At 40.6% G+C, this 20,548-nt stretch overlaps 1 protein-coding gene across 3 annotated transcripts in view; it reads left to right on the plus strand.

The window, feature by feature from the left end:
• TTC27 (tetratricopeptide repeat domain 27) overlaps nucleotides 1–20,548 on the plus strand; it is a 174,602-nt gene that overhangs the window by 23,492 nt on the left and 130,562 nt on the right. For all 3 annotated transcript variants that reach the window (XM_006131309.4, XM_006131310.4, XM_025188780.2), the window contains exons 6-8: nucleotides 11,952–12,116; nucleotides 15,090–15,223; nucleotides 20,126–20,238. In XM_006131309.4, coding sequence (XP_006131371.2) covers nucleotides 11,952–12,116; nucleotides 15,090–15,223; nucleotides 20,126–20,238 — 412 coding nt within the window. The remainder of the gene's footprint in view (nucleotides 1–11,951; nucleotides 12,117–15,089; nucleotides 15,224–20,125; nucleotides 20,239–20,548) is intronic.

A 20,548-nucleotide genomic window follows, 5' to 3' on the forward strand; every position in this document is an offset into this window, starting at 1 on the left:
TTTGTTCCAAAACCACCTCTAATGACACTTCAGTCCGGGACAATTCCTGAGATTTGTCACCTACAAAGGCCGGCTCAGGTTTGAGAATCTCCCTACCATCCTCAGCTGTGAAGACTGAAGCAAAGAAATCATTTAGTCTCTCAGCAATGACTTTATCATCCTTGATTGCTCCTTTTGTATCTCGATCGTCCAGGGGCCCCATTGGTTTTTTAGCAGGCTTCCTGCTTCTAATGTACTTAAAAAACATTTTGCTATTACTTTTTGAGTGTTTGGCTAACTGTTCCTCAGAATCTTTTTTGGCTTTTCTTCTTACATTTTTACACTTAATTCGGCAGTGTCTATATTCCTTTCTATTGACCTCACTAGGATTGAATTTCCACCTTTTAAATGATGCCTTTTTATCTCTCACTGCTTCTTTTACATGGTTGTTAAGCCACGGTGGCTCTTTTTTAGGTCTCTTACTGTGGTTTTTTAATTTGGGGTATACATTTAAATTGGGCCTCTATTATGGTGTCTTTAAAAAGTTTCCATGCAGCTTGAAGGGATTTTACTCTAGTCACTGTACCTTTTAATTTCTGTTTAACCTCCTCATTTTTGCATAGTTCCCCTTTTTGAAATTAAATGCCAGTGTGTTGGACTGCTGAGGTGTTCTTCCACCACAGGAATGTTAAATGCTGTAATAATATGTCACTATTCCGAAGCAGTCCTGTAATAGATACCTCGTGGACCAGATCCTGAACTCCACTCAGGACTAAATCAAGAATTGCCTCTCCCCTTGTGGATTCCTGTACCAGGTGCTCCAAGAAGCAGTCATTTAAGGCATCAAGAAATTTTATCTCTGCATCTCGTCCTGAGGTGACATGTACCCAGTCAGTATGGGGATAATTGAAATCCCCCATTATATTATTGAGTTTATTTTGATAGCCTCTCTAATCTCCCTTAACATTTCAACGTCACTATGCTAACGTCTCCACGCATTGAAACTCTGAAGTTCTGCTTGCCTAGCTGCCCTTATACGTGGAACAGGAAGCATTTCTGAGAAAGGCACCATAGAGGTCATGGATTTCAGTCTCTTTCCTAGTAACCTAAATTTGGCTTCCAGGACATCTCTCCTACCCTTCCTTATGTCATTGGTACCTACATATACCGTGACCACTGGCTCCTCCCCAGCACTACACATAAGTCTGTGTAGGTGCCTCGAGAGATCCGCAACCTAGGGTTAAAGCCCTAACTCAAATTAGCTGGTATTCTTCCTGCAATGAGGTTTACCTGCTAACTTGAATTGGGGGCTTTAAATTGGAATCCCGTTTCACTGCCCCATGTAGACACGGGCAGTTACTTAGGGCTAGTCAATTTCTAAAATGGCGACTGGCTGGGAACATGCAAATCAAGCGTGGGATATTTAAATGTCCCGCGTCGCCCTTATTAGCCTCCCTAGATCGATCTGGGGGCTAGTGTAGACGTACCCTAAATTATCTTGGTTGTGGAAGAAAACATTGTCCTCACTCTGAGTTTGTAAGCAACAAGTAGCCAGAGGCAGTTTTATTACGAGCTGCAGCAAGGGAAAAACTGGTTCGGACAGGGAGGAAGCCCACTCCCCCCCTCCCCCCTGAGGCAGATCTTCGAATACAAGCAATTATGAAGCAGTTTATATACTGTCTATTAGATATAATAACAATAACAATTAGTCTCCTTCCCATTACAAACACCAATGGCTAACAGTTATTTAGTTCCACCCAGATGCTCCTTATCTCAAGGTCCCTGCCAGAGTCAGCATTCTGTCCTTATCTCCGTATGAAGGCGAGAGGCAAAGGCAGCGTCTAATTACAGATCTCGCGTAGTCAGGCCACAGACTTAGCCTGACTCTTGCTCTCTTGTTAACAAGACCAAGATGGCTGCACACAAATTCCCTTATTCCCTTTTCCTGCCTCCACAATCCCCCATTATATGCTTACAGCACAACTACCTTTCTAAACCTTTATTTTCATTAAACATTACATAATTAGTACAAACATAAAAGCTATTTCTATTACTACATCTTTTACAACAACAATCAAATATGAAACCTTTAATAAGCAAAAGCAATATAATCATTAATATCCCCAATATAATTCTATGATGGGGCTGTTCTATAATTTTAGTAATATCATACAACATATTATAATTAATAACCAAATTAGGGAGGGCAGGTACATGCTGATGGTACCTGTCCATAAGCACAGAGTCCAGGTCAAAGAGAGAAACCCAAACCACTCCCACAAGTTTCTCCTTGGCAATATACAATACTTCGCTTCTTTCACCAAGGTCAGTTCTTAATGTCCTTTTGCAGTAAGAAATCTTTGGGCTTTGGCGATGTCAGAGGAGCAGACTTTTCCTCTCTTTTTTTTTCTTGAAACAGTCGTGGTTCAGCATCATGCAGGGGAGAGGTTACCAGCACATCACCCTGTAATATTTTGGTTCTTCTGGTGTCCAGCAGGTAGGAAAGCAGGACCAGAAGAGAGAGGCTTATCAGCAATCGGGGTAGGATCATTTCGAGATGGAGGGATCTTTTTGCAGTGAGAAGCATTGGCCAACAGTCAGTTCTTGGCACTTCACTTTAGCAAAACTTGGTAAAGGTCTTTCTAGAGCAGTCTTTCGCTGATGGACATAAGAGTCTCTATACTCTGAGCTAAAAGCCAGCTAGCTTCTTTGGAACCAACGTTATTTCCTAGGAATAAAGCAAACCGTAAAAACAATCCCGCGCGGTTGTTTGGTACCAGCCTTATCAAAGTGAGGCCCTTTTGGAATGTGGTTGCCAGGGGAACCAGGGTCACAGTAACTATTGTAGTGTATGTTTCTCAGGCTGACCTAATGATTTGAGTTTGTCAGTTCTCAGCAAGATACCATGGACTGCCTCAATTTACTCCTATAGTTCCTTTCTCTTGACTTTGGGGTTTTCCTTAACCCACCAGGTTAAATACAACAATTTAAGGGGTTTTAATTTACTCTGGAAGTGCCAGTACAGCACCAGCACTATTATGAATGTTAAAATCAAAACTTCCCACATAATTTGGCAAACGCTATTCAAATCCATCCCCAAGATATTTCGTCGCCTTACTGGCGCTGCCCATGATTATAGGTTTGACCTCTACTGCCTGGTTGAGTGCTGCAGAGGTAGGTGTTTGGCATGGTCCATGGTGTTTCCCTATCTGTGTGTACCTCAGTCGGCCAGCCTCGATATATCTTTGGGCATTGGCCACCAACTCCTCGATCTTTGCCTGCAGGGCCAGTAAACCCTCCTCTAGGTACTTACTTCCGCCGTGCCACTCAGAATCTCATGTTAGGTTACTCATCACTGCCGAAGTGCGATAGAGCCACATTCCATTAACGGTCAGGATCATCCGGCGAGGGGCTGTTATGCACACAGACGGATATGTAGAGGGGCAGGATGGAGTGATCTGTCTAGGTAGTCAAACACCAGTAGGTACCGTTTATTTGGACCAGCTCAATGTTTTTGTTTCTCTGAGACAACCACATCAAACTTAGGCAGATTTGTCATGATGTTAAATGGGCAGGTACATAAAATTTCCTTATCTAAGTAGGTGCAACAATCCCTGGGTATAGGAAGGCTCCCACACCTTCAGAATAAGCAATGCCCTTGACTCTATATGCTCCTGCTTTGGTACAGGCAGGGAGGTTACCATTCTGATCTGATCTGAACAGCTTAATGGGAGTAAATCGGGGGGCCCCGATGGTCTTCATCCAAGAATATTAAAGGAACTGGCACATGAACTTGCAAGTCCATTAGCAAAAATTTTTAATCTCTAAACTCAGGGGTTGTACCATTTGACTGGAGAATTGCTAATATAGTTCCGATTTTTAAGAAAGGGAAAAAAAGCGACCTGGGTAACTATAGGCCTGTTAGTTTGACATCTGTAGTATGTAAGATCCTGGAAAAAATTTTGAAGGAGAAAGAAGTTAGAGACATTGAGGCTAATGGCAATTGGGACAAATTACAACATGGTTTTACAAAAGGTAGATCGTGCCAAACCAACCTGATCTCCTTTTTTGAGAAAGTAACAGATTTTTTAGATAAAGGAAATGCAGTGGATCTAATCTACCTCGACTTTAGTAAGGCATTTGATACAGTACCACGTGGGGAATTATTGGTTAAATTGGAAAAGATAGGGATTAATATGAAAGTTGAGAGGTGGATAAGCAACTGGTTAAAGGGGAGACTACAGCGGGTCATACTGAAAGGTGAACTGTCAGGTTGGAGGAAGGTTACTAGCGGAGTTCCTCAGGGATCAGTTTTGGGGCCAATTTTATTTAATCTTTTTATCGCTGATCTTGGCACCAAAAGTGGAAGTGTCCTAATAAAATTTGCAGATGACACAAAGTTGGGAGCTATTGCCAATTCAGAAAAGGATCAGGATATCATACAGGAAGATCTGGATGATCTTGTAAATTGGAGTGATAGCAATAGGATGAAATTTAATAGTGAGAAGTGTAAGGTTATGCATTTAGGGATTAATAACAAGAATTTTAGTTACAAGCTGGGGACACATCAGTTGGAAGTAACGGAGGAGGAGAAGGACCTCGGAGTCCTGGTTGATTATAGAATGACTATGAGCCGCCATTGTGACATGGCCGTGAAAAAGGCTAATACGATCTTGAGATGTATTAGGCAAGGTATTTCCAGTAGGGATAAGGAGGTGTTAGTCCCATTATACTAGGCATTGGTGAGACTCCATTTGGAATACTGTGTGCAGTTCTGGTCTCCCGTGTTTAAGAAGGATGAATTCAAACTGGAACAGGTACAAAGAAGGGCCACTAGGATGATCCGAGGAATGGAAAACCTGTCTTATGAAAGGAGACTCAAGGAGCTTGGCTTGTTTACCTTAACCAAAAGAAGGCTGAGGGGGGACATGATTGCACTTTTTAAATATATTAGAGGGATAAATACCAGGGAGGGAGAGGAATTATTTAAGTTTAATACCAATGTGGACACAAGAACAAATGGATATAAGCTGGCTAGTACGAAGTTTAGACTTGAGATTAGATGAAGGTTTCTAACCATTAGAGGAGTGAAGTTCTGGAACGGCCTTCCAAGGGAAGTAGTGGGGGCAAAAGATCTATCTAGTTTCAAGTTTAAACTAGATGGGTTTATGAAGGGGATGGTTTGATGAGATAACATGATCTTGGTAACTAATTGACCATTCATTATCAGTGGGAAATAGGTCAATGGAGGGATGATAGGAGTTACTATAGAGAACTTTCTGGGTGTCTGGCTGATGAGTCTTGCCCACATGCTCAGGGTTTAGCTGATCGCCATATTTGGGGTCGGGAAGGAATTTTCCTCCAGGGTAGATTGGCAGAGGCCCTGGAGGTTTTTCGCCTTCCTCTGTAGCATGGGATACAGATCACAGCTAGAGGATTCTCTGCATCTTGGGGTCTTCAAAGTATTTGAAGGCTTCAATATCTGAGATATAGGTGAGAGGATTATTCTAGGAGGGGTGGGTGAGATTTTGTGGCCTGCACTGTGCAGGGGGTCAGACTAGATGATCATAATGGTCCCTTCTGACCTTAAAGTCTATGAGTCTATGAGTGAGGAATCCCCAGAGGGGCCAAAAACAAAAGGTTATACTATGGACTGACCAGGTGGGTCTTTGGGTCCTCATGGATTCTCTACTTTCCTACTCCCATGGGTAGGCACGGGGGAGATGGGGACTCACCACCATAAGGGCTGGGTGGTCAAAGCTATCCTATTCTTCAATACTGGCCTTCTAATTTCTTTAATTTAGTTCCATTAATTAGCAATCCAGTTAGTCTCTGGTCCAAATATCTGGAAGTGGACACAGAGCTGGACAGATCCTTCAAACTATTTAGGATCATTTGATTAACTTGGCTGGTGTCTAGGCCTTTACGGACACTGGATATTACTGCATCTACCAGCCTGGATTCTCATACAATTTCTGGGCTATGACATAAGTGTTGCTGACAGAGTTTCCAGGCCCAAACCAATCTGCGATGGTATCTGCTAGGCCCCTTCGTTGCCTTATCAGGCACTTGCCAATTTGGTTAGCCAGTCTAGCACACAGCTGGTCTATACCAGTGTGGAACATCACCAAGGTAAGGACCAGTGGCAGTTGTCCTGGTTCTGAGATGGGTCTGTTCAGGGCATGATGCACAATTGGGAGGCTCTATTTTGTCCTTAAGGACCTGGTTAATAATATCCAAATGAGGGCAAGTTAGCAATGGCCTTTGTTTAACAAATGACAGCCATGCCTCAGGGGTTACCTTTGTCTGGGCTTTAAGTGGTAAGCCCCAGTGGGAGTCAGTAGGTCCAACTTCAGTGGCCTGATGTCAGTGTTTAGCTTCTTTCCCACAATATTCCATACAAACTTTAACTCAGAGGACTGTGTATTCTTTGTCCTCGTAGTGTTCATGTTGTTACAATAAACAAAATAATTGTGTGAATGAGGGGTGGCCCAAGGCCATGTATTTCCCATTGCTATTAGCATGTATTTGTTCTATGTACATGACTTGAAGTCTGGTTACTTTGACTAGAGTCACTGTTTCTCTTATAGGACCAAGCATGGTTCATAGATGTTTAATTGTTAATAGGAACCCATGCAATTCCATAATTCTTGAGGCCTTTTAAGGCATCAGGCACCAATGAGTAGCAGGGCAAGTAGCTGTTATTGCAATGGTGAAGTTACTAGTTTCCTCATTGTTGTGGGCATTTTTACTTAAATATGCTGATGTCCCACTTGCCCGTGTTGTTACTTATAGATTTCTTATTATCTCTGGCCAAACCACTTTTATGGTTGGTGTGCAAATTTACAGAAGCTAAATATTTCATTTGTGTAGCCATTAAAGCAAAACCAATCCGGTGGGGGAGAGGGCTGGTACCCCACTCCCAGTCCTTCTGTTCATGTGATGCACTCCTTGCTTCCTTCCAGTTCCTTTTTTGTTCACCTGTTGAGACATTGTTAACATTCTCCTCGCCTAAACAATTACTAAACTATTATCCTTTCACTAAATTTTAAAGTTGTCAATTGACTAAGTTTAGAGTTGCCAATTTATTGGGCCCAATTATTAATTTTGTTGGTTTAAATTAATGCTTCTGCTTTACTCAAATTATCCTTTCATTAAAACAATATCCTACACACAACCATATTTGCAATACGTATTACAATTAAGACACACAAGACAAACTTGGACAGAACACAAACTTATTATGTCATGACACGGAACCATGGTTTTTTGTTGTTGTTGTTGTTTGTTGTTTTTCTTCAGCTGGCACCAGCGCTTTCTTATGATCTGAAAGACAAGAAAACATTTCTATCCCCGTCGGGGTGGCCCATTATATCTTAAAATACTGCCTAAGATCTGTTAGGGGAATCGGTTATAGCTAGTTCCTTACCACTTCCATGGGCGAGTGAGATACAACTTTACGAGAACAAGGGCGCTTCATCGGTACTCGTTACCTTCCACTCCCTCGAATTACCTCTGAGTTGCTAGCCCTCCCCAACAGTGGCATGCCTCAGTTTCCCTCTTGTACTACAGATCAGGCTTAATGTGTGAAGCTATAATGCTTTTCCTTAGCACAAGGTGTTGGTCAGTTATTGTTCCAGCAAGCAAAAAGCTTTTCTTTTCCTGAAAAGAATCATATACAGTGTTACTTATTAAGAATATAGTAATAATAACATTGACATTAAATTTTGTTAAATGGGCGCTTATAAATATTTTGTTTGTATTTGGACAATTTACTTGAGGGGACGGGTGTTTTATATTCCTTTGAAATAGCCAGGCAGCCTGTATTCACATATAATGTTTGATTTGAAGGCAAGCCAAAAGTGTTATCAACTCAGCCTTGAACAGAGACACAGTGAAGTTTCAGGGCTTGGATTCTTAAAACAATGATTTGTCCTGATTCCTGCTAAATGACCTTTTTTCAATGACACAGGTTTGTCCAGTATTAATTTGGTAAGGAGGGCGGGCTTTCCCATTAGCCCCCTCACCTCCTAATTCTTTTCAATAGGTAAATCCAAATGTGTATTATTGCAGTCAGCTATTACTAATTTTAAACTTCTCAGTATAGGGTTTTCATAACATCCATGCTGCAGCAGTTGATCTATGCTGCTGACTCTGGGGTGGATCACTCGACCATGCTCTGTAAGGAGATTTATTTTGCAGACTGTGTCTCCTTGTTAGGGCAGATTTAGCTTCTAGTGATTACATCTTCAAATTCACTTTTAGGTTACCTCCTCCCACGCCCTCAAGCCTATTATAACAGTGTGTGAGGGAAAGGTTTTAACTGTTTTTTTTTTTTTTTTTTTTTTCTGGACGGCCCCCACTTGTGCGTTGTGAAACATCCTTGGGTAGCCTGCGATTCCAGCCAGAGAGGCTGTAGTTATCTATTCGCTAACAAGTGCTTGAGAATCTCCTAAAGTTGCTTGGCAGCCCTTTCCTACTCCTGCGTTGTGTTCTGTGTATATGTTTCCAACCAAAATGCCTAGGGCCAGTATGGCTTGATGGTCGGCAGGCATTCCTTCCTTGAGAATTTGGAGGAATATTTCCCACAAGCTGTTATGTCTATTCCAAAACTCAGTGTTTTGCTTTGGATCGGACAGATTTGTAACTAGAACCCGTTCTTCCAAAGGGAAGATCTGATACCTTTCAATTATCTTCTGTGCCTCTTCTCTATCTTCAGTAATGTGTGGTAAGGGCCCATATAGGGCTGGGCATAGAGAGGAGTAGAGGGGGTAATGTTGGGCCAAATTCCCCCCTAAGCTTGGGAGAGGCTGTGCACTTGCGTGTAAGTTACATTTCTCACTGCAGGGCGGATTTTTGCTTTTCTGAGCTTCAATCTCATCCCTCAGGGCTTTAATTTCTTTCTCTGTCAATCTGTCAAATGCTTACAGGTCCTTGGACTATGATGCACGTACATGTAGTATGCAGGGGTGCCTTTCAGCAGTCCGGGGGGTATGCTTAGACTGATCCCCATCCATTTTAGTCATTCAGGGGAGTATCCTGTCCACTCCCCGTCCGTTCAGTGGCTTATAGGAAACTAAATCTACACACTCCAAAGAAGGGGTCTGCTGGGTCTAGAGTGTCAGACCTTATCAGCAGCTCATGAAATAAGGGGAGTCGTCACTCCCTCACATATCTGCTCGGTCTCGAGGTTCGGCTGACCCCCTTGCATTCAGAACTCCCTTGTGGGAGAGCCCTGGTGTGGCTGGAATCAGCTTACTTTTCAGAGATCTGGGCAGTGGCATTCACACTCCACTCATTACATTCACACTCAGCATGCTTTTCACACAGAAATTTTCCCACTTTTAGATGCATCTCTCTTTATGGACCTCATCCATATTTGGGGCGGCAAACAACACTGTTCCCCCCAGAACCACAGCAGTTCCCAGCACTGAATAAACCCAGGTGCCTTATGTCCAGACGCAATACAATTTTCTTCCCGTACCAGGGGCGGCACCACCAAAACAACAGCAGTTCCCAGCACTGCATAAACTTAGGCCTACTCGGGGATAACAAAACAACCTCCCTGGAACCGTTTTGCGTCTGACCTTGTTGCAGATTCAAGAAGTTTGGATGGCGTGAGCCCACAAGAAGCAGGCGACCCTACAGGCAGTCCTCCTCCACACCCCAGTAGAGATTTCAAAAGGTCTCTTACCTTTCGTTTGGCGCCATGGGGGTGAAGGGAGACGGTCTGCAGCCACTGTCGCTGTCTTCAATCGGGCGTTGCCATCTGAGTCATGGCACCAAATTGTGGAAGAAAACATTGTTCTCACTCTGAGTTTGTAAGCAACAAGTAGCCAGAGGCAGTTTTATTACGAGCTGCAGTAAGGGAAAAACTGGTTCGGACAGGGGGGAAGACCCCCCCCCCCTTCCCCGAGGCAGATCTTCGAATACAAGCAATTATGAAGCAGTTTATATACTGTCTATTAGATATAATAACAATAACAATTAGTCTCCTTCCCATTACAAACACCAATGGCTAACAGTTATTTAGTTCCATCCAGATGCTCCTTATCTCAAGGTCCCTGCCAGAGACAGCATTCTGTCCTTATCTCCGTATGGAGGCGAGAGGCAAAGGCAGCGTCTAATTACAGATCTCGCGTTGTCAGGCCACAGACTTAGCCTGACTCTTGCTCTCTTGTTAACAAGACCAAGATGGCTGCACACAAATTCCCTTATTCCCTTTCCCTGCCTCCACATGGTCCCATGGCTGCACCAGAAACTTCTTTCTCAGCCTTGTTGTGTCCGTTCCCTCGAGCCCCTTCCACAATTAGACTTCCCACTCCCTGCTTTCTCAGGACATTGTCTGCCTGCTAGGTAATCATGAAAGAGACAGACACAGAGGCATGCTGATTTTTAGCTTCCAAAATTTCTATGGAAGATGGGAAATATGGAGGAGGTGGTATGGTATAAAGGTGGGTAGTGACAATGGCATGGCTTTGGCATTATTCCTCACACACTAACACAGAGGAATGCCTGGCATATTATCGAGGGAAGAAAAATAATTGCACATAATTTCAAATGTCCTGCATTTTAAAAGTGTAGACTTACTCTTTCAACGGGAGGGGGAATATTTTGGAAAGGTGTGCTGGCTTGCATTTTTAATTTTCCAGCTTGGAATACTGGCCTTTGCTGATGCACCAGTCCATTTTTGAAATTCTCCTTATGGGCTTCTGCAGCTTGGCCTCTTCCTTGACTTTTTGCGTCTTGAGGGATATCCTTGATATTTCTAAATCATCGCTCTTGTCACTGTTCCACTTAACGATGAGACTGGAAGGATTCAACAGCACATGGTGAGCAACTATTTGGTCATTACCGTAAGCACTTGAAAAATATATGTTTGAGTTCCTTATAGAACAGAAAAGTGGCAGGGGCTTTCCCTAACAAGCTGTTGGCGTCTTAGGCCTTCCTGTTCAAGTAATTCAGGTGCTTCTTTCACTCCCCACACTCAGTGGCAATAAGGTGAATGCCCAGTTCCTCCAGCCAGCTGTCAATTTGCTATTACTGCTGCTCCACCCAAAGTTGTGCTGACTGTTGTATCCTGCCAAGTCACTGCTCACACATGTTCTTTTGGACACTCTTGAAGTGAACTAGCTAGCTCAGTACCAGCTCGTCTTGTGAAAAAGTTCAGTTGAAAAGGCTGCAATGACTGAATTATCAAGATATTTGGAACTGAATTTCCTAAATAATTTTCATTCAAGGTGATGTGATAGATGTGTTCTTACTCTTCTCCATTGCCATGGTCACCCAAGTGACTGAAAGAGAATTAAAAACATCTTTATGAAAAGACCAGATTTGTTACCCTCAGTTACCCCCTCCAGGGGGCTCCTGTTCTCAGTATCCCATTTACATTCTGAAAACACGGCACGAGTCCTAAATCAAATTCAACTCTTTCCCTGAACACTTTTCCTATGACATTGAATTGAAGAATTAATATTTTTATAAAAAGGTAACATTACATAGGCTTGTCTCTTTCACCAAGAGGATGTCAACTGATTGTCTACCTGTAATTAATCAGTGAGAAATCACTCCTGGGTAGCTTTACTGTCAAATGTAAGAGGAGATTTGACCTGTCCTTCATTTTTATCCTATAGCTGATAAAGTTTTTGTGTGGCTGTCCCCATAGAGAAAACTTTAAGGACGTTCTTAAATAAAAAGTATAGACCTTTTAAAAATTTCTTATTAGATTCAGATAACTTATTAACACCCACTTGCAAGCTTCTAAATTCGTTGCTATATTGAGGTCAATGAGGCCGGTGTGTGTGTGTGTGTGTGTGTGTGTATATATATATATATATATATATATATATATATTTATTTATTTATTTTTATAAGGCTTTCTTTTTTGGGATTATCAGTCCGTGTTTTTCCTTAGCAATCCCTTCCCTCGAAGGAGTTCTTATGTCTCTGTTCTCTTTGTTCTTATTTTGCAGTGATAAATGTGGAAACTTTGTTCACAGATGATGAATGTTGGCATTTGGCAGTTCAGTTTCATCTTGAATGTGCCTATACATTTTTGAATTACTATGAATATAGAAAAGCTAAAAAGCATTTCAATGCAGCTAAAGACATAACGAAACTACAAATTAATTTGACCGGTAAGTTTTTTTTACAAACGTTATGAAAACCTTCTTTAGCTAGCTTTTTATGACTTGAGATTTTTTTAATGGCCAAGAAAAAATAGAAGGTGAGATAATGTTTGGGTAATGCTTGCTTGTTAAGAGCAACTGCTCATTGTAAGTGTGGGGAGAGGTTTGATTCTTGAGCTCATAGCATATTCTGACTTTATACTAGTATCTGTACAGTTACAGTTGGTGTATCTGTTATCTTATAAATAGAGTTGAAAGGGTACAGAAGAAAAATTAGAATCAACACACCCACTAAAATATTTAGAGTTATTGTATTGTGGATTTTATTCCATTTAATGTTTTTTCTATTGTGTATCAATCAATAGTTTATCAGTGGTAACTCCAGAAGTACTACAGAGGAAATGGAGAAGCCTGGGAATAGAGGGAAAATTCCCCAAATTTGTAAAAAATTTCATATCTGCCTCAATGAGACAATATCTTAAAAATATATCTCTCCACATGAAACTAAGAAAATTATCTATAGTATTCACAGTAATCTTAGTTGAAAGTTTTTAACACACTTATTTTTGCATCAAAACTAGAATACTTTATCCAGTATATGAAATCTGAAATGTGGATCAAGCACAGTCATTTGTCAGGAAGGACAAAAGGTTCTATTTTGGTTTCTTTGTATGGTGGGTGCTAATCTTTTGAAAATCGGCTTCCCACATTATGAGATTGTTTCATGTATTACTGGACTAGGACTTAGACTAATATGTAACTGTTATTGGAGCAAGTTGTGGTCTTGATTCAGTGACCTAATTGGGGGCCTGCTTCACAATACTGGACATAAAAATTGAAACCAGTGATTCTGATGATCGGTACAGGAAACTCCTGTGTTATGATGGCCCGAGTTGTGAACCTCCGCACTTAAAACCATTTTTGTAGGTGCGGAAGGGGCTGAAAACCCTCAGCTTAAATCCTCAGCCCGCATTTACGATGGCACATGGTACCTATCGTAAATGCAGGTTTAAATTACGACGCCCCTGACTTGCGACACTTCCCCAAGAACCGATCGTGTCGCAAGTCGGGGGCCCCTGTAATTTAACTGTCACACTGAATTGAATCCAGTCCATGTCAGTAGCAGGGATGTAAATGGTTGATTGCTGAGGCTTCAAGTTTCTGGTTAACTAGTAGGGGCTGGATCAGCTCTCTGCTCCTGGCAGGCCCAGCTTAGTCCTCCCACCAGAGGCAGGGGCTGCTCTGGCTGGCCTACTGGGGCAGCTCCTATTTGTGGAGGGCCCAGCCCAGCCTCCCCCTGCTGCAGGTTATATGCTGCCTCCCCAAGAACAGGGCTGGCAGGCAGAGCCTGCAGCAAAGCTTCTCAAGGAGCAGGGTGGGCAGAGCCAATTGCCTGACCCACTCCCAGAAGGCTTCCCAATGGGCTCTGCAGTATAAATCCGCAGCATGTGTAACTGCAGCATGTGTAACACAACTTGGATTTAATTCCTTGACTTTCTAACTGACTCAGTACTTTCTTCATTATTCCCTATTTTATGGGATCATTTATTTCCTAATTTTAATATAAATTAAATAGCACATATTTGTTTGAGAGAGTCTTAGTACTTAAAGGATTAAGTAGTAAATGGTTACAAAGCTGGTTGCAATATACTTTGAAAATGTAACATGAAATTGGTGCTATAGCCAAGACATGACATTCTGTTATGTTTTGAATTAAGTGGATGTTAACATTCTAGTACAGAATGTACTACAGTACTTGTTTGATATTCAAAAGTGGTTTTTCTAAAGTTAACCCAAATTATTTTTGTACAAGTATTTAAAAATGAGTGTCAAATCAGAACGTAAAAGTTTAACAAGTGAAGGGACTAAAAACAAACCCAAAAACCCCACAACAGCCCCGCATGTCAGGTTTTTTTGTCAGCTGTTCCTTGTTTTTTACCTAAAACATCTATAACCGTGTTTTCCTTAAGAGATTTTAGGGAAATTGCTCGTTCAAGTTTCAAGATTTAATCTAGAAAAACTATTGTTAAATGGAAAGAAATAGTTTGCTGCACTGAGTATACGTGGACCTTCAATTATTACTTTAGTCAAACATTAGGATAGCCCCAGAACTGAACGTGGAGAGAGACTCCTAAAAGAAAAGTATCATTGTTTCTGTCAATAAATCTATCCGAAGGATTATGAAGGATGTCTACTGTGAAGACAAACTAAATGAATATGTGGGAATTGTTGGCATTATAAGACAAATGTACTTGACACTCATGTTTTGGCTGGATAGGAGGAATGTTACATCATCAAAAAAAGTCTTGTTTTTATGTTAAATGTGCAACCACTGGCAAATGTAATTTTAAAGCTTTTTAAGAATGATTTCATTTTTTAAAAAGGACGTATCAAATATTACTTAATGACTATAGTCTTTATTCACTAAACTTTTTTTCATCATGAAAATAAATACAGGTTGAACTTCTCTAGTCCGGCACCCTCTGGACCTGACTGGTGCCAAAACAGAATTTGCTGAACCACGGGGGTGGTCGATATTCTCTAGCAACATTACCAATGCTTCCATTGCTTACTGGGCTCTTAGAGGGCATTTAGGGGTAAATTAGAGCTAAAAAACAGCACAGAACACTGAGCGCCAGGGCTGACAGCTGTAACCAAGCATTATGAGGCCATGGGCAATGTGGCCACAACCATGATAAGTGGACATCCAGCTAACTAAAATCATGATGGATTACGGATGTTGTCAGACCAGAAAGAGCCTAGAGAAGTTCAATCTGTATTTTTTTAAAAGGTGTCCAGTAGTGAGCCCTGAAGTTTAAAGTCCAATATTTTAAGAACCATAATTAGAAATATATAAAAACTCCTGGATTTAATAGGTTACTTCTTCTGTTTTTATTTTACATGAAGTTTGCACATTTTCCAAGAAATGCTAGAAATTCTGTTTTTTCATGATAGTCAATAAATATATCTTAATTTTTGTAGGTGCTTTGGGGAAAAGGACGCGATTTCAGGAAAAGCTTGTAGCACAGCTTATACTTGATGTCCAAAGGAAAGATGTCATCATTCCTCATCATGAGCTGAGCCCAGCTTCTACTCCTCTAGAAAATTTAACAAAGGTATATATTAGAAATAAATGGTTTGTTTGGTAGGTCAGGATTTTTAACACCCATTTACAACACACAGAAATTTTCTTGAACATTTGTGGAGAAGGGCTGGAATGTGAATAGGATAGACTTCTTAATTATTCTGATTTTTTTTATTATGGTTGTGGGACTATTAGTAATGGACTTACTTGGTTTAATTTGTTTATTATTGTGAATTTTGAGTTTTGTAAGGGACAACCAGAGATTAGGATAGTACTTCTATTGTCTGTTTTATTTGTAATTGATATTTATACATGTATAAAAATTGTTGAAATGAGTTATATGGCTTTTGTGACTGTCTTCTTCTGGTAAATGCACAGATTTTCATGTGTAGCTTATATCCATATCTTGGGATCACACATTCACATGGCACATGTTTTCCTCTTAAACTCATAGGCTGTGTCCAGACTCAGGGGTTTTTCGAAAAAAGTAGCCTTTTTTCGAAAAAACTTCACCTGCGTCTAGACTGCAGCCGCATTCTTTCGAAATTAAATCGAAAGAACGCAACTTTTCTTTCGACGGCGGTAAACCTCATTTCACGAGGAAGAACGCCTTTTTTTGAAAGTGCTCTTTCGAAAAAAGGCATTCTTGAATGCCAACAGGGCTTTTTAGAAAGAGAGCATCCGGACTCACTCGCTGCTTTCTTTCGAAAAAGCGGCTTGCTTTTTCGAAAGTACTGCTTGCAATCTAGACGCTCTTTTTTGAAAGAGGCTTTTTCAAAAGATGCTTTCGAAAAAGCCTCTTTCAAAAGAGGCTTACAGTCTAGACATAGCCATATAGTACACAGATTTTAAAAGGCGTTACTTAGTGTAACAATGTTTTAAAGAAAGTACACCTAGTAATCATGTGTCTGTCCCTGCCCTTATTTTCTTCTTCAAGAGACACACACTTGGACCCTTTCATAGCTGAAAATGGAACTGAGATAACAATGCCTTACTATGAGTTTCTAGCACCTCATGATGCCCTGTCTGACTCTTTAGAGTAAAATCAGCATTAAATGTTGAGAGGTACAGAGCAATTTCCATCGAAGAACAAAATCATTCTGTGGGCCAGTCCAGATCAGTAAGGGTTGTGTCAATGCTTGACATGCAATCCTAGATGCCTGAGAAGGCTTGGGTGCAGGTGCTCATAGCTCTCCAACCAGCATGCAGGTTACATCTTGAGCAACTGAGTGTAGCCACAGGCCGTGGTCCAGCAGCTTGAACTCCAGCAGTTTGCCAGCAACACACCAGTCACACGCTGACTTCCTTGGTTACTACTTGAAGAATGGCCCAAATGCACACCTAGTCCCAGATTTTCCCTAAAACATATGCTTTGCAGTGTATAGCTCTCTCCTGAACAGTCAATATATTAAGATTTGTTGCCCTATGAGTCAACAGTTTGTTTTTACTGGAGTTACCAAACAATTCAGTGTACACACAACACTGGATTGGTTTATATTAAAAGTGAAACGAGTTGATTAATGAAAGAAAATAAGATTTAAAGTAAATTTAAAAATAAATATAAGCAAATAAAAACGTAAGTCTAAACCTTAATCTAGCAAGCCTTGGTTTAAGACTTTTGCTCAAGAGGGAGGGCCTGTCTCACCCACAGTCTTTCAGCAAGATTAAAACTGCGTCTTTCCTAAGTCAGGATGTCTCCCAGAGATCCAAAGGTGCTGATGCCTTTTATTGCCTTGAACATAACATGGGGTATTCTGCTCCATTCCTTGATAGTCCAGTCAACATTTAAAATGGATTCTTCTGAATGTTGCCCTTCCAAGTAAAGTTTATAAAAGTCACAAGGAAGGCAACATAGTCTGGTGGTAGAGGAACCTCCAAGCTCTTTGTTGTTGTTTTTTTGTTCCCCTCATATGTTTTCTGAAATTCAAATTGGGCTGTTTCCTGCGATCCCCTCCCTCTGCTGTCTTGAGGACGCTGTTAATTATTTGCATGTAAATTGAGATAACCACATGTTCCTTTGGCTTATTGAACAACTTCTGCCTAGGCAGAACTGCCTAGGCAGAACTGTCTAGTTTTGAGCACTGCTGGTAACATCATAACATGGAATTGAAAATCTTACCTATAATTTTGCTGCGTACATTTTACCATCATAAGAACGGCCAGACTGGGTCAGACCAATGGCCCATCTAACCCAGTATCCTGTCTTCCGACAGCAGCCAATGCCAGGTGAACGCGCAGGGAGCTGGCGTAAAAGCCAGCTCCTCATGGGCACTCCCCCCCGGGGATCCACCTGCCACTCCATACTGCTGCTTCTGTATCAGAGAAGCAGCATGGGGCAGGAGCTGGCTCCCCGGGAGCAGAGTGGCAGGCAGGAGCCAGTGTGCACCAAAAGCCAGTTGGCACACACTGGCAACCAGGGAGCTGGCTGCCGCCTTGGGTGTAACAGTGTAATCACTGAAATCTTCAGCAGTTACATGGTTAATCAGTTACATGTATTTTAACATTTCTAGTGCTGGCCAGCTTTAAGCTGCTAATTCTCTATGAGCTAGGTGTGTAGTTTCCCCTAGTCACATAATGAGACTTAGCACAAGTATGCATGAGTATAAATTGCACTGTAGCCACAGTAACCTGGATAGCAGAAGCAGATGAAAACCAGTGGGTGCATGCTTAGTAAGAACAAATTGGGCCTCTGCAGCTGTGATCCATGTTATCATGGCTCCACTATTTATATTAATGTTATTTCTATGAAAGCTAGTGTGAATGGGAATCACACCCTTCACTTGTAAAGGAGATGTAGCCTTTGTGTGTCTGGTTGCAGCTTGAGAAAATATATTTTGTGTATCAGAACAAACAGTTTCAAACTTTTTTGTTTCCAGAAGGTAAGAGACTAGAGCCGAGGGACTACATTTTAGAGGCCTTTTCTATAGTCAGATTTAAACTCATAGAATACTAGGACTGGAAGGGACCTCGAGAGGTCATCGAGTCCAGTCCCCTGCCCTCATGGCAGGACCAAATACTGTCTAGACCATCCCTTGCACAGGTTAAACTAAATTGCTCAAAATCATGTGCTTAGTAAAATAGGTGTAAGTTTGCATGAAAGCAAGGCCTGAGATGTAGGTGTTAGGTTAGGGCTCTGAATACAATGTTGTATGTTGTTGAATTAACCTTAATTGATATATAAAAACTAGGGATGGAAGATGTTAACCTGGTAAGCACATGGCTTATCTGCCTACTTAAAAGGTAACCATTTAACTGGCCCAGCCAGCTGGAGTCTGCCTCAGCTATGGTGGGACAAAAGCAGCTCCTGTTGCCTGTGATTATACAGTTAAACAAATCATTTAACCAGTTAACAATTGTAGTTTTTTACAGTTTTTTACAGTTTTGCAGTTTTTTACATCCCTGTTAAAAACCAAGTCCTGAATATTTTTTTTATATGTAGTTTGTCAGCTTGTTTTGTAAAAATATATTTGTAAGACATTGTCTAATCTTATGGCACTTCATTGACTAACAGATTTATTGGCGCATAAGCTTTTGTGGGCAAAGATGAATGCATCTGACGAAATGGGTCTTTGCTCACGAAAGCTTATGCTCCAATAAATCTGTTAGTCTATAAGGTGCCACAGGACTCCTCATTGCTTTTGCAGATTCAGACTAACATGGCTACCCCTCTGATACTATCTAAACTTAGTGTAACATATTTCAGTTGGCCATCTTACATAAGTAAGTTAACGCTAACTGTACCTGTTCAGAAAAAAACAACCAAAGGTCTGGTAGCACTTTATAGACTAACAAAACATGTAGATGGTTCAAAACTCTGGTCATCTGAAGAACTGGGCTGTGCCCATGAAAGCTCATGATACCATCTACATGTTTTGTTAGTCTATAAAGTGCTACCAGAACATTGGTTGTTTTTTTCTGTACAGACTAACTGGGCTACTCCCTGAAGCTTCTGTACCTGTTCAGTCAGCCTAATGACTGATAATAGAAAATTTCTCTGGTTTATAGATCAGAACTTGGAAACTGCTTATTGATTATCTTAGGATCCTTAATAGAGCTTCTGTTACTTTTGATGAAGTAGAATCCCTACATAAAATTGCTATCTGGTCTAAAGTTTCTGCCTCATATTAAAAGAGGATACATAATGTTTGGTTGCCAATGTTTAGTCAATACATAGAAACTGTGGTGAATAGTAACATATTACATAGTCTTGAAATGTACTTGAAAAAGAGAGCAGAGCTGAATATTTTCACACAAAACTCCTGTTTGTTTTGAGGGAGGAGATTAATAGAACTTATTTGTTTTATTTGACATATTGTTTTAGTTCTAAGAATTTTGTACTGCTGCCATATTCAAGTTTTTTGGTCTCATGATTAGTTCAGGATTATTGACTTTGTAGATTAATTTTAGGTCCTAATTTTAACTTCACCATTTAAAGGGTCAGTAATCCGAGAACACTGCATGCCCAATGAGTATTGAAACATAAGATAATTACTGAGAGCCATTATAAAATGCATTTTCTATAGTCATAAACCATAAAAACAGCCTCTTTCTTGGATGGTGTTGGTAACCGGAAAAACAGTAAGAATAGTCATAATTTTTGCTCTTCTCTCTCTGAAACAATGTTCATTTTCCTATTAGAGCACTGAAAATACCCCCAGTGTCGCGTCTTTGACATTCTCCATCACAAAAATGACTATCCTTCTGTCAGAAAAGGAGTGGATGATGTTCATTTCCTCTGTTTCAGCTGGAGAAGTAGTTGCTAAAGAGTTATAAAAGCTTATTTTCAGTTCAGCTATTTTATAAAATATTTTATAAAATATTTATTATGACTTTCAAACAGTAAAATATGTTCCCATGTGATACTAGAGATAACAAAATAATCTTAACATTATTACTGAAATATTTTTATTTATTTTAAAATATTTTTCAACAGAATTATGATTTAAATGATGACACAGTACTAAATGAGATCAAATTAGCAGATGCTGATCAGTACCAGTTGCCTGACCTGTGTGCAGAGGAGCTTGCTGTTATCCTTGGAGTTTGGTAAGTTTATTGGTATCTTAGTTCCTTTTTGTAAAATTTCCTTTGAATTTTCTGAAGTGTGTTTAAAAAAAACCCTCATGAATATTTTCAATCAATTAAAACAGAACAGCTGCTAACATGCCCTTAAAAATTAATGAAGATGAGGTGCTAGAGTCCTAAGAAAAGATGTCAGATTTCCCTGGACTTCGCTGTCTGCTCTGGAAGGAGAAATTTTGTCTTAGAAACCTGATTAACTCAGATTTCTGAGCCTCCATCTCTCCTTGTGGTGAGTCAGGTCAAAAGTAGTTTGTTTTTTTCTCTTTTCTCCAGT

Source organism: Pelodiscus sinensis, chromosome 3 (assembly GCF_049634645.1).
Source record: "Pelodiscus sinensis isolate JC-2024 chromosome 3, ASM4963464v1, whole genome shotgun sequence".
NCBI classification, from domain to species: Eukaryota; Metazoa; Chordata; order Testudines; family Trionychidae; genus Pelodiscus; species Pelodiscus sinensis.